General features: G+C 47.0%; 1 protein-coding gene across 5 annotated transcripts in view; it reads left to right on the top strand.

The window, feature by feature from the left end:
* Positions 1–12586, top strand: part of FRMD4B (FERM domain containing 4B) — a 151469-nt gene that overhangs the window by 128218 nt on the left and 10665 nt on the right. For all 5 annotated transcript variants that reach the window (XM_068154341.1, XM_068154340.1, XM_068154339.1 and 2 more), the window contains exons 12-17: positions 5886–5962; positions 7072–7210; positions 7739–7880; positions 9313–9446; positions 9535–9654; positions 11046–11274. In XM_068154341.1, coding sequence (XP_068010442.1) covers positions 5886–5962; positions 7072–7210; positions 7739–7880; positions 9313–9446; positions 9535–9654; positions 11046–11274 — 841 coding nt within the window. The remainder of the gene's footprint in view (positions 1–5885; positions 5963–7071; positions 7211–7738; positions 7881–9312; positions 9447–9534; positions 9655–11045; positions 11275–12586) is intronic.

Below are 12586 nucleotides of genomic sequence, written 5' to 3'. Positions count from 1 at the left end.
AGACTTCAGCTCAGACCTGGGATTAACTCTGCAGTCCTACTGCTTTGCAAACATTCCCTCTTCAGCTGCAGCTGATATCGAGAGATGTCTTCTTCTTGGAGAGATGCCTCCTGCTTGCTGTACTGTGGCATGCCAAGATCCTGTCCCCAGTCTCCTCTGAATCAATTAGGAAAAGCACAAAACAGGTCTCAGAAGTTCATATGTGTTTCGAAACAGAATAGATCTCCCTTTTATCTCTATCTCCATTCTCCTCGCTGGCGAGATAAACAATGCCTTGTCTTGTTTATGGAGCATGTGCTATGGTATGAGTTGAGTTTATTCTGTGTTCAGCCAATGCATCGTGATCCTCGGGGGGATGGGAATTTGAGAAGGCAGTCTGCTGGCTTTTTGACTTGTTCTCCCTCTTCATTGTGTTTCTGTGGGCAACTCCCTGGTGATAAACGACCTATAATGTCTGAAGAGAACAACTAATCTTGCTATGGTATTGTTTCAAATCTACCAGAATTTCGGTTCTGATGCTGGTCGCCTTGAAGACATTTTAGTCTCAGAAATGCTTTTGTTAGAGTATACTAGTTTTGAATTGGGCAATTTTAATGATTTCTCTTCTTTTAATTCAACATACACTGAGAGCTGGTGCTGAAAGATTTCCCTTCCAGAACATTTACTCAGTGTAAATTTGCTGTCCTGCTTTGCTGAATGGTTCAGAACAGAGCAGCACTTGTAGAGGCTTCCCAGCAGGCAGCCCTAATTAGGCAGAGATTTCTTTTACAGTGTTTATTTCTCACCAAGTAGAAGCCATTGCTTTAGACATGAGATACTAGCTCGCAGAATTATTTAAACACATCATTGTTTTATACAAGGCTTCTCTGAAATCCAGCTCCTTCCAGATGTGTAGCAAGTTGCTTGAGCACCACCTCTCCCAAAGCACTGACACTTTGGGACAGTTTGGTGCCAAGATATTGCTGATTCTTCTCAATGCCAGTGAAAACTGAGCAAGGATGCATTGTAATGGGGAGAAAAAAGGTGATTGAAGAAGTTTTTAGAGGAATGGCTTAATATGTAAGAGATGAAGGATGGCTCTAGGTGAGCTCTGGCAGTTTATGCTGGCACAGGTGGGAGCTGTCTGCCTCCTTCGCTTAGAAATTGCTGCAGGTGGGACAGTTTGGCTCTCCTGCCATCTTCTCAAATGCTTCCCTCTGTGACCAGGTATAGCAACTTAAACCAAAAAGATTTCAGCTGAAGGTAGCGTGCCAGCTAGCCAAGTGCAGCAGAGGGGCTGAAATGCATCCCTACTTCCAGCATTGCCAACAGGGTGGCAGTTTCCTTCATCAGGGTGGGGTGCATTCCTGCAGGCAGAAATCTTTTGTTTCCTTGGTCTGAATTGCCAAGATTTGTCTGCAGATTGCCATTCCCAGCCAGTTCCTGGGACGCGGGTTGCCAAAGCTCCTTACGGGCACCACATGTACCAAGAGGTGCTTTGAAAGCACTTCCCGAGGGAAAAGGCTGCTGCAAACGCTGCACTTCCACGCTGCCCTTAGCCAACCATCCCTTGGGGGATAGATCCAGAGGTGAATAATTTAGCTCTTGGTCAGAATTTGCCATCAACCTTATAAACAGCCTAGGTCTAACTCTGACATGCAGTGTGCTGGGCTGGTGCAGCAGCACTTGACTGCACAACCCCTGCAGCCAGTTCCTTTCCAGATTTCCATTCCTTTGATACCCCCTCCCCCCAACAACAACAGAAAAATAATCAAATAAGACTTTCAAAACCTTTTTTTAATCAAGCTGCATTGGGAATGTTAAGCAACAGGCCCCTGAGCAGCTCTCTTGTGCATCTCTCAAGGCAGGGGTGCAGGGGCTCTGCCAGCTGCTGCTTGTGATCCTGATGGGGCTGTTTTTCTGAGCTAGCAAGCTCCTGCTGTCAGTCCCAGACAAACTTGCATTTTATTCAAAACTGGATGGCAAACCAGGCAGGTAAAAACCCAACTGCTTCCTTTATTGAGGTGTCTCACTACTTAACCAGTCTGTGTCTGTTTTGTGTCTCAGACTACAATTACAGCTCTTTTTGTATGGGAAGGAGAGTTAGGAAGGTGACACCTTCTTGTTCCACATTGTGTTGGATCTCAAAGAGGATCATAGTAGAAATGCAGGAAGTTTAAACTCATGGCTGGCAAAAGCAGGGGCTGGGTAATGGGAGTCTGGCTGGTGCACAGAGGAGCCTGAGCAATGAGATGTGATCAGGGAGCTTTACATCTCTCTCTTCATCTCTCTCTTCTCTTAAAAGACCCAGAAAACAAGCCTTGACCAGGCTAAATTCTGTCTGTACAGTTGGACAGGCAGCCCCTGATACGCTGGGGAGTTTTCGAGAGCCTTTCAAAACCTGGCAATCTAAATGGATGGGAAGGCTGTTAAGAAAACATTCATTAGCTCAAGTGGACCTAATCAGCTGGTTAAAGGGAACATACATTGCAAAACTTCCACAAAAACATTGTAATTATTCCTAATTGCTCTTCCAGCCCTCAAAAACCAGTTCCTGATTTCCTGATTTTTTTTTCTATTTATTTTTTTTTAACAACTCTTTTGTCCTTTAATATTCAGGTAGTTGAGGGAAGATTGAAATTAGGAATGACTTAGAAGCATGCATTGTCTGCAGAGAGTTAGGGAGCAGGAAAGCTCTGGGGCAGTGACAGTTTCCAAGGTATTGCCTTTTGACTGCAATTTAGGAAAACAAATAGTTGAAGCAGCTTAGGGTATTTAATTTGGTTTATTCTGATTTGGTCTTGATTGCACTTTGTTGTCCTTCTCTGAATTGAGGCATGTTTTCCCTCTTGTCTTCACGAATCCAGGGATGTTAGCCAGCAATTCATTAATACATTCATTCACAATCATTTTTGAGTGCACCTATATATAAATATGTTTAGTCCAAAACTTACTCTGAAGCTAGTCGGATAATCACTTGCCTTTATTTTAAGGGCCTGACTGCAGCAGGGTTTGTTAGGGCAGCTGATTGCTAAGAGCTTATACTGTTTTGAAGTGAGTTAGCTTAAAGAAAGGGGACTTTTCAGTCTGTAAGAGCAAAACCATGTGCTGCGTGCAGGATTTCTAGTAGAGCTGCTTCCCCATCTTTCCTGCAGCAGAAGGGGGAGCTGGAATTGGGCCAGTCCTTCGTGTCTTTGAGCAAAGAGGCAAATGTCTCCGCGCTGAATGTACCCTGCTGCAAATACTTCGGGCACTGTCAGCTCCTTTTTGGGTTTGGATGGATCTCATAGGTTGGGGAGGAAATGGGGCAAAGCTCTACCCACATCCCGAGGCAACTCCACTCAGGTTTCCTTACAATTGCAAAGGCTTTATCTTCTTCTTTCTTTCTCCACAAAAGACGATCAGGGATGCATTTCACCCAGGTCTGGTTTCGATTTGCACAGGTAGCTCCTCATGGAAGGGTCCACCCAGACCCTACAAACAGTAGCATGTCCTTCTCCTTTGCGGGAAGCTGCTCAAGGTGGTGGGACAGCTGCATCTTTTTCCCTTGACAAATGCAAGCCTGTTCACCCACACTGCCCTTAGCACAGGTGACCCCTTCTCCCACAGCCCTCAGGAATGCCGAGAGCATCCGGAGGGAAAAACCCCCAGAGGAAGTGATAAAGAGGACGGAGTGTCATCACCTGCAACCGATAAGAAGCAGCAAGGCGGTTTTTTTTCCAGAGGTCATGTTTGAAGCACGCCCATCGTTTTTTATGAGCGTGGGAGCGGGGTGGCCAGGAACGCGGTGCGATGCTTCTGGTTGAACCTGTTGCCTCTCGGGCGTGAGTCAACGCCGGCGGGGCTGGGACTTCGCTGCCATGGGGGCCTGGGCTGGCGGCTGCTGCAGCCCCCTCGTCAGACCTGCTCCCACCTCGGCGTTTTGCCAGCCCTCGGGGTGCTCCGGGGAGCTGCAGCCCCTCGGTAGAAACCCTCTTCTGCTCTCTTCGGTTCAGTTTTCCCTTTATCTGGGGGAAGGGTGGGTCAGGGAGGCGTCGCTGCCGGCAGAGGCGGCGGTGATGTCAGGCGTGTGTCAGCAGTGGGAGGCGAAGCCGGCCAAGCGCGGCGCACCGGGCGGGCGGCCGGCAGCAGGGAGGGATGGCAGGGCGGCCGCCGCTCGCTCTGCTCTGCTCATGTCGCCCTTGACTCTTTCTGGAGCGGCCGCTGGTGTTAGGGAGCAGGGGCCGGTACTGCGGGGAGGTGAGTGCAGGGAAGGGAGCTGTGCGAGGGAGGGAGGGAGGGAGGTGGCTGAGCTGCTGCCGGGGTCGCGCTGGGGATCCCTGTGAGCTGGAGCAGCCGCGGGTGCTGTTGCTCAATGTCCGGGCATACATCGGGAGATATTTTCGTTATTTTCTTTTACTGTGCTCGATGGCAAGTTGTAAAGAGGGCACTTCTGTAAGCAGTGCTGATGGGACAAGGTGCCTTTAATGCAGAAATAAACTAAGTTAACAAGTTAATACATTAAAACTTCCATGATCATCTGGAAAATGACTGATTAGTTTAAGAAAATGTCATTTCCCCTTGCTGCATTTTTTTCTCGTAGCAGGATCTGATAATAAATTGTAGTACTAGAAAGGAAAGCTTTAGTTAAACAGTGGAGAAAGGTCACTGAAAGAGCCAAAGTTTTCCCCACAACCCAGGCACTGGGTTATGTTTCCTTTACTGGGTTATGTTTCATTTATGATCTGTGTTAAGAATGTTTCAAATGAAGCACGGTGTAATTCCTTACAAAACGTGAAGTTCTTCCATGGAGTGCAGCATGTCAGGGTTTGGCAGGGGCCTGTGGGCATGTCACATGTCCTGGGGACTTCTGGTGTGGTGGCTGCTCCCTTGATGGCTTTTGAGAAACTCCTGTGGGGAAGAGGAGGGTTACTAATGGTCTGGGTGACTCGGCTCAGATCACTGATGTTGGAAGCTGATCTTTTGCTGCTTAGCACTGGCCCTGCCTGCCCAGCCTGGATGGAAGTACTTCAGGTACCTCTTTATGGGCTCTGGCAAGCAGCCTGCTGTGTACACTACAGCATATACTGCTGCACTTGTGCACCCTGTCATCTTCAGGTGACACCCCTGGGGACATCTGTTGGGGTATCTGTGGGCACCCGTGCACCCTGGTATTGCTGGAGGTCAGGCAGGAAGTAGAACTGCCAGAAGCCTGCACTGAGGGGATGAGAAGATACAACCCCTGATGGATCATTCTCAGAGGGTGTCTAATGCTGGTGCAAAGGGAGAGCAGATTCATATGAGATTCTGATCCCACAGGTGCAGCTGCCAAACCCTGGGTGACTTTGATCTCTTCTCCCAGCTGGTGCTTTGAAGGAAGTCTGTGGTTTCCTCACAGAAGTATGCATGGTGGGGTGGCTTCCTCCTGTAGCTGCTCTTTCTCTGTACATGTTGTACCCTCACTCCAAAATGTCACGCTCAATCTTTCACACAGTGTCTTCTGAAGAGAAAGGTCTTGGGTTTTCCCCAAACTGCTGTCATCTCATGGACATATTCTGGCTGAGGGAAGAAACTCTAGGTGTCAGTACAATTACTTTGCATTTAATCAGAGTGAAAAAGACTTCAGCTGCCCTCCCACAATCCCTGTGAACTTCTAGCAGTGAACTTAAATGTGCTCTTGATGGAAACAGATGTTGTCAATCTGCAATGCATTGTCTGTGAGAGTGTGAAATTCCTTGAGGAGCATCCTCTAATTCATTTGTGTGCTTACTTTAATTGATGTTATGCATGTTGTTATTGCATTATGGCCATGCCACAGCTGAAGTTACACAGGAATGGTAATTTGGTGAAATTATGTAAACCCAGGGGGGGAAGACTGGTGGTCCTTCTAGTGACAATGTTCCATTTCTCTCTCACAATTCTCTTAGCTCTTTCAATGGAAGCAGCTGGAAAATCTCTATTTCCGTGAAAAGAAATTTGCTGTGGAAGTCCACGATCCCCGCAGGTAAGGCTGGAGGAGGCAGTGACAGCAGTGGGATGAATCTTCATCCAGAATGGAGATTTGTCATCTCATATTAGTGGATGGGGATGGGAGGTGCCTTGACTTCAGTGCAGCCCTGAGTTTACTCTGGCTTTTGCAACACTGAGCATGATCCTGTGTTTGGCAGGACAGACCGGAGCTGGATCCGGGCTGTGAGTGATGGACAAGGAGTGCTGTGATCTTGCAGAGGAAAGATCACACTCATAGTGAGCAATCTGTAGTGACTGCTGCTGTGCCACCTCTCTGGGTGTTCTCCTCTCAGACCACCCCTTGGTGTCCACCAAGGAAGTTCTTGGAGCAGAGGAAGGACTATTTGGCATGGCCAAATTTATTCACTTTACAAAGCCCTTCCCTGAGAGGCTGCCAAAGCATGCCTGTGCAGCAGGAGACTTGGAATGCAGACCCCAGGACTTCTGCATTACTTTCTTGTACACTTTCTGGTCTCTCCTGCCTTGGCAGCATTGCTCCCTCTAAACTTGAGCCTTAAGGGGCCTGAAGTAGTCCTGCCAGTTGGGGTGGGAGCTCACCTGCTTTCTTGTGCCTTCACCTCAAGATCCCTCCCAAGAAGACAGAGCCTTTGCCCAAGGTGAATTTTTCACTCCACCTTCCTTTCTGCTTCTCCTGCTGCCATCCTTTCTACCTCTGGCACAGGACTATTATGCTCCTCAGCATTGCCAGATGGAGTAGTGAGATGCTCTGCTGATGCCTTCAGGTGCCCCATCCTGCCTGATGACTCCTTTAGGATGCCATGGCAGTCTGCTGGCTCTTTCTAGGCTTATAGCTTACCCAACCGCTGGTTGTGGCAGTACAATTGTGCTGCTGAACTAAAAGGCACAGCAGCCAATCCTGCTGCATGTTGCAAAGCTTAACCAGGAGGGACTTCAACTTTAACCTTGTAAAATTAAGGGAAGAGGAGTGAGGGAAGACAGCAGCACTGGGTGGTGGGAAGAAGGAAATCCAAGTTTTGGCATCTCTAAAACAAAAGCTGAATGATTCCTGGTTAAGAGAGAAGCATTTGGGACTTGAAGCACCAGAGACCCATCTTGAAATTGCATTTCTTTTTCCCTCCTCAGAATTTCAGTGTCAAGAAGGACCTTTGGTCAGAGTGGACTGGTAGTGCAGACCTGGTATGCAAACACTTCCCTGATCAAGTCCATCTGGGTGATGGCAATCAGTCAACACCAGTTTTACTTGGACAGAAAGCAAAGCAAAGTGAGTTCTAAGACATTATACTGTGGGCATAAGTTTCAACACCTTTCCTGCATATCCTTCAGTGTATGTTTTTCCATGGCTGAATTACCCTCCAGAGAAAAACTGCAAATTATTTTTGTCAGCTTTCTGAGCAGTCTATTAGCAACAGGATTGTTATTCGATCCATTTTAGCCTGCCTGCAATTAAGGGCTAGGGAAGTGTAATCACAGAAGAGGGAATTCCCACGTTTCAGTGCTTAATCTGCTTTTCCTTTTGTCTCTCTCTCATGTTCATTTTGAACGTGGTGCAAACAGCAAAGAGACTTGAAGTTGGGAGGTGGTTCAGCCTTTGGGGGCAGAGGGAGAGAGGGATGCCAGCGCAGTCCTGTGCCCCTTGAGCTCCTGCATGGTAGTGTTGCTTTAGCCTTTAATTTTGTGGAAGACAAAACTAAGCATCATGAAGCATCATCTCCTGTGCCCCCATGTTCTGAAGTTAATTAGTGGTAACTCGAGGAGGCTGAACTTTTATTTCTTTTTAAACCTCCTTCAGGCAAAAATTCCTTCAGCCAGAAGCTTGGACGATATTGCCATGGATCTGACGGACATGGGAACACCAAAAGTTTCAAAGCTGGTGACTTTGGAGGCAAAGAACCAGCTTATTATGGCCAGCAATGGCAGTTTGATCTCATCAGGTAAATGCAAGGTAGTGAAGTAGAGTGGGAGTTGTTAAAAGGGAAAAGAAGGCTACTTGACCGTAAATACAGTGACACATATGAAGGCCTATTAATGTCTCTGAAACAGTAGCATCAGTGGTATAATCTGGTGGACAAAAAGCTCAACAGGAGCTCTCAGTGCGCACTTGCAGCCTGCAAAGCCAATCAGATCCTGGGCTGCATCAGGAGAAGTGTGGCTAGCAGGTCGAGGGAGGTGATCCTCCCCCTCTGCTCAGCTCTGGTGAGACCCCACCTGGAGTACTGCCTCCAGTTCTGGAGCCCCTATTACAAGAGGGATGTGGAGGTGCTGGAAGGTGTCCAGAGAAGGGCCACGAGGATGATCAGAGGGCTGGAGCACCTCTCCTGTGAGGACAGACTGAAGGAGTTGGGGCTGTTCAGTCTGCAGAAGAGAAGGCTCCCAGGTGACCTAATTGTGGCCTTCCAGTATCTGAAGGGGGCCTACAGGAAGGCTGGGGAAGGACTTCTCAGGATCTCAGGTAGTGATAGGACTAGGGGGAATGGAATGAAGCTGGAGGTGGGGAGATTCAGGCTGGATGTGAGGAGGAGGTTCTTCACCATGAGAGTGGTGAAGCCCTGGAATGGGTTGTCCAGGGAGGTGGCTGGGGCCCCGTCCCTGGAGGTGTTTAAGCCCAGGCTGGACGAGGCTCTGGCCAGGCTGATCTAGTGTGGGGTGTCCCTGCCCATGGCAGGGGGGTTGGAACTAGATGATCCTTGTGGTCTCTTCCAACCCTGAATGATACTATGATAATCTGCTGTTTCCTCCCTGTAACTACATTAGAAACTAACAATATGCCAGATAGATAAGCACCCACATACTCTTGGCCCATTAATATTTTGATATGTTTGCCTGTCAATCAGTCTGTGTCATTGAAGTCCAAGGGAAATTTGATCCAGGATAAATTTAAGCACTTGAGGAGCTGAATTGCCTTGACCTCCCTCAAAAATGAACAGAGAAGACAAGTGCTTCCAAGTAAAGCTGAGCTCTGGAGTGGATTTGTGATCTCTCCCTTGACTAGGGAGGAGAGGAAAAGGGGGGGGAGGCTGCCACATGTAGATGCCTCAAGGTGAAGCCCAAGTGAGAAGCCTTGGTGTCGATCTCGAAAGGAAAGTCAAAGCCAAAGTATCAAAGTACCCTAATGCAATGACTTATATTTTGGGTGGTGTATTTTTGGGGTGTAGACTTGGGCTATGCCACACAAGTGTATATACACTGGAGATTTGAAAAACGTGTGGATGTTCTAAAAGCCTGCTTGCTGGATGACCTGAGAGTTGGGTGTTGTTGGATGTGCTATTTTGTTGGGCTGAACTGCTTTGGGCGTCTCAGCTTACCTGACCGGGAAAATGTGGCTCTTACCTGCAAATCCTCTAATACAGAGTATGCATTTTTCAGGCTCTCAGGATTCAGAGGTCAGTGAAGAACAGAAGAAAGAGAAAATTATGGAACTAAAGAAGAAAGAGAAACTCCTTCAGGAAAAACTGCTTCAGAAAGTTGAGGAGCTGAAGAAAATCTGCCTACGAGAGGCGGTGAGAACTACACTTTATGCTGGAGCTGGGGTGGGTGGACCCTTTCTTTCCTACTGGACCTTCATGTGGAGCCTTCTCTCTTCCCCAGGAGCTGACAGGCAAGATGCCCAAGGAGTATCCTCTCAGTGCTGGAGAGGAACCTCCCCAGGTCAGAAGACGTGTTGGCACAGCATTCAAGCTGGATGACAACCTGCTCCCAAGTGAAGAGGTGAGCGCTGTGGTTTGTTTTTACAGCAGAGGTGGGGTGGCCAGACCAGTGGCCAAAGCCTCCTGTAAATAATCCAGCTCTTCCCTGAGAAGAGAAGGCAGCTGGGACAGTTGCTTACGTAGACTGGGAAATAGAGATGGGTACCACCCTTATTTCAGCCATGCTGCCTTTGAAATGAGCAGCTTCAAAAAGGCCTTAAAATCCCCTGACCTGAACCTCTGATTTGGCCCCACTGCTTGAATTTCAATGGACATTGCTGCTAAATAGAGAAGAGCAGGTTCTTAATGTTGCTGGGCAACCCATTTTCTCAAGCATTGATTGGTGTCACTTTAAACTTGTGTTTGAAGCCAGAACATGGCAGGGGTGTGTACTGTCCCCCTTGCAAAATTGTCTGTGAGCATAGTTGTGTGACAGGTGACAGCAGGAGGAGATTTATCTCTGGCTTAATGCAAGTTGCACCTAAATAAAAGCTCTCTATATTGCTCAAGAAGCTCATATTAGCTTTGCTGGCAGAGACTGACTCAGGAGATACGGTAATTCAGATATATCTGCAGTTTCTGGACACATACCATTCCCCCTCCTGCCTTGTGAGATTTGTTAACAAGCTGTAACATCCAAGTAGCAAGTAGTTGTTGGGCACTTTGCATCTGTCTTTCATCAGAAACTTGATGTCCTGGCTTGCAGGAGTGGTTTCATCCATGTCTGCAGCAAACTGATTTTATGTAGCCTGCTTAAATCCTGTTGAAAATGCTGTTACAGGTTGCCCAGGGATGTTATTGAGGCCCCGTCCCTGTACACATTCAAGATCAGACTTGATGTGGCCCTGGGCAGTGTGATCTAGTTGATGGTGTCCCTTCTCACTGCAGAGGGGCTGGACAAGATAAGCTTTGAGGGTCCCTTCCAACCCAATGCAACCTGTGAAACAAAACCCTGCTGACTAGATCTTATAGTACGTTGCTTAGCGCTGCTGCAGTGCCTTCCAGCTGAGCATCTTGGAGGTGATTACAAGCAATTATTTGGAGCCTTCAGCTCCTTGTTGTGCAGGTATGGTGGTATCCTTTTGCATTTTTATTTTCTCCCAAGCAGAGATTTTTAGCAGGTGTTTTCAGACTTGGACTCAGAGAGGAAGTTTTAGTTGTGTGAGCCTGAATTTAGAGGTCTATCTAATGCCACCCAGAGTTGAGAACTTAGGACTTTTCTCAAGAGAGTTCATAATCCAATACTTGTCACAAAAATAAGATCAAAGAGTTTCATATGTTAACAGTGTCTTGTGTATAAACTTGGGTATTTCTGTGGTTTGTTACCACAAAAAGTAGTTCTTCTATTAAGTAACCTTCATTGATAATCTCTATCCAGAATGCAAGCAACTAACTCATCTCCTGAATTTGCAGGATCCCACTTTGCAGGACTTGGAAAGCAATTTTGTCATCCAGCAGAAGCTGGTCGAAGCTGCAAAGAAACTTGCCAGTGAGCCAGACCTCTGCAAAAACGTGAAGAAGAAAAGAAAGCAAGAGTATGCTGATGCTGTAAAAAAGCTGCAAGAGATAGAAAACTCCATAAATGAGTACAGGATCAAGTGTGGCAAAAAACCCACCCAGAAATCAACCCTTACTCTGCCAGGTAAACAAGAGAATTACCAAGTATTCTGATGAAAACAGAGAAGTCATTTGGATCACTTGCAAGTTTTGTTTCTATTTCTTCCCTATGATTTTTATCTTCTCCAAGGCAGTTAAGTAAGAAAAGAGATGCAACTGCTGCATCTGATATGCTGAGAGCAGTGCTTATAGGCTAAGGGCAGAATAAGCTGCAGTTTTGGGAGCAAGTGGAGGCATGTTCCAGCAGCAGGCATAGTCTGGAGCTGCTATACTTAGAAAGGAGCATCTCAGTCGAAACTGGTGTGGCGGCTGGATTCACATTGAGTGTAGTTGTAGATCTAAGAGATCTCTCTCTCCCTTCCCTTCTGCACTGCTTCAGCTCTAGCAAAACCAGAGTGTGTGAGTTTTGCCACAGGATGGAGGAAATAAGGATCAAAGCCTTTTGTTAATTAAAAACTACTGATTTCAGGAAGATATGAGGAAAGTTCAAGAGTTTATGAATGCAAATAGCAGCAAACAGGTTTTTTTTTGCTAAGTCCATTTGCCAGTGAAGAGCATAGTGAAAGCAGATTCTGATGGAGTCACCATTCTGAAAGGGTGATTTTTTTTCTCCTAAGGGACTTGGGATTCTTGCTGCTTAATAGGATAAAGCATGGAAACTTGTTAGTGTCCAAGCCAAGTGAGGGGGTTTGGGTGTAGTAAAAGCTCAGAGGTATTGCAGGCTCTTCTAGTTTCTATAGTGATTAGAAGTTTTAGGACATGTTACACTTCTCCATGGAGAACGTATATGGATGATTGTTCATGTTTAATTGATTTCTTTTCCTCCTTTTGTCCCAGAGGAAATGTTGTTTTGTGAGGCCAGTGGGATTTTCACTGGGAGTTAGAAAGTGAAAAGAAAATGCAAGATTTTTGTGCTGCTGTTACCCTCTTTCTGACCCTTGAGATGGGATCTCTTACCAACATGTATTTTCTCTGGAAGAGACTCTTCTCCTGTGCCCTGCCATGTTTCTGTTGGGCAACCTTTTCTGTGTCCTGTTCCCATTGGGAGTTTGTGTTGGACCCAGCACAAACCATGGTAGCACTGTGTTGTCCATCATCACAAAGTGCTTGTTCTGAAAGGCTTTTCCAAGTGGCTCAAGTAGTTTGCTGGTTGACAGAGGGGAGAAAAACATCTGGTTTTGCAGTCCGTTGCTCACCAATCTGAGTACTAATTGTGGGAGGTCCTCTGTTACCTGGCACATATGGCATGCAGTAACCACCAGGGAGCTGCTGGAGGCCCTTGAGCAGTGAGAGCCCTGTGAGGCAGCATCCATGCACAGTCACTGATTTTGTTGCAG

This window comes from Melanerpes formicivorus, unplaced genomic scaffold, assembly GCF_026170545.1.
Source record: "Melanerpes formicivorus ecotype bairdi unplaced genomic scaffold, bMelFor1.0.p_v2 SCAF_28, whole genome shotgun sequence".
Taxonomy (NCBI): domain Eukaryota; kingdom Metazoa; phylum Chordata; class Aves; order Piciformes; family Picidae; genus Melanerpes; species Melanerpes formicivorus.
Note: the sequence above shows the minus strand (reverse complement) of the source record. Positions and strands in the feature narration are given on the sequence as shown.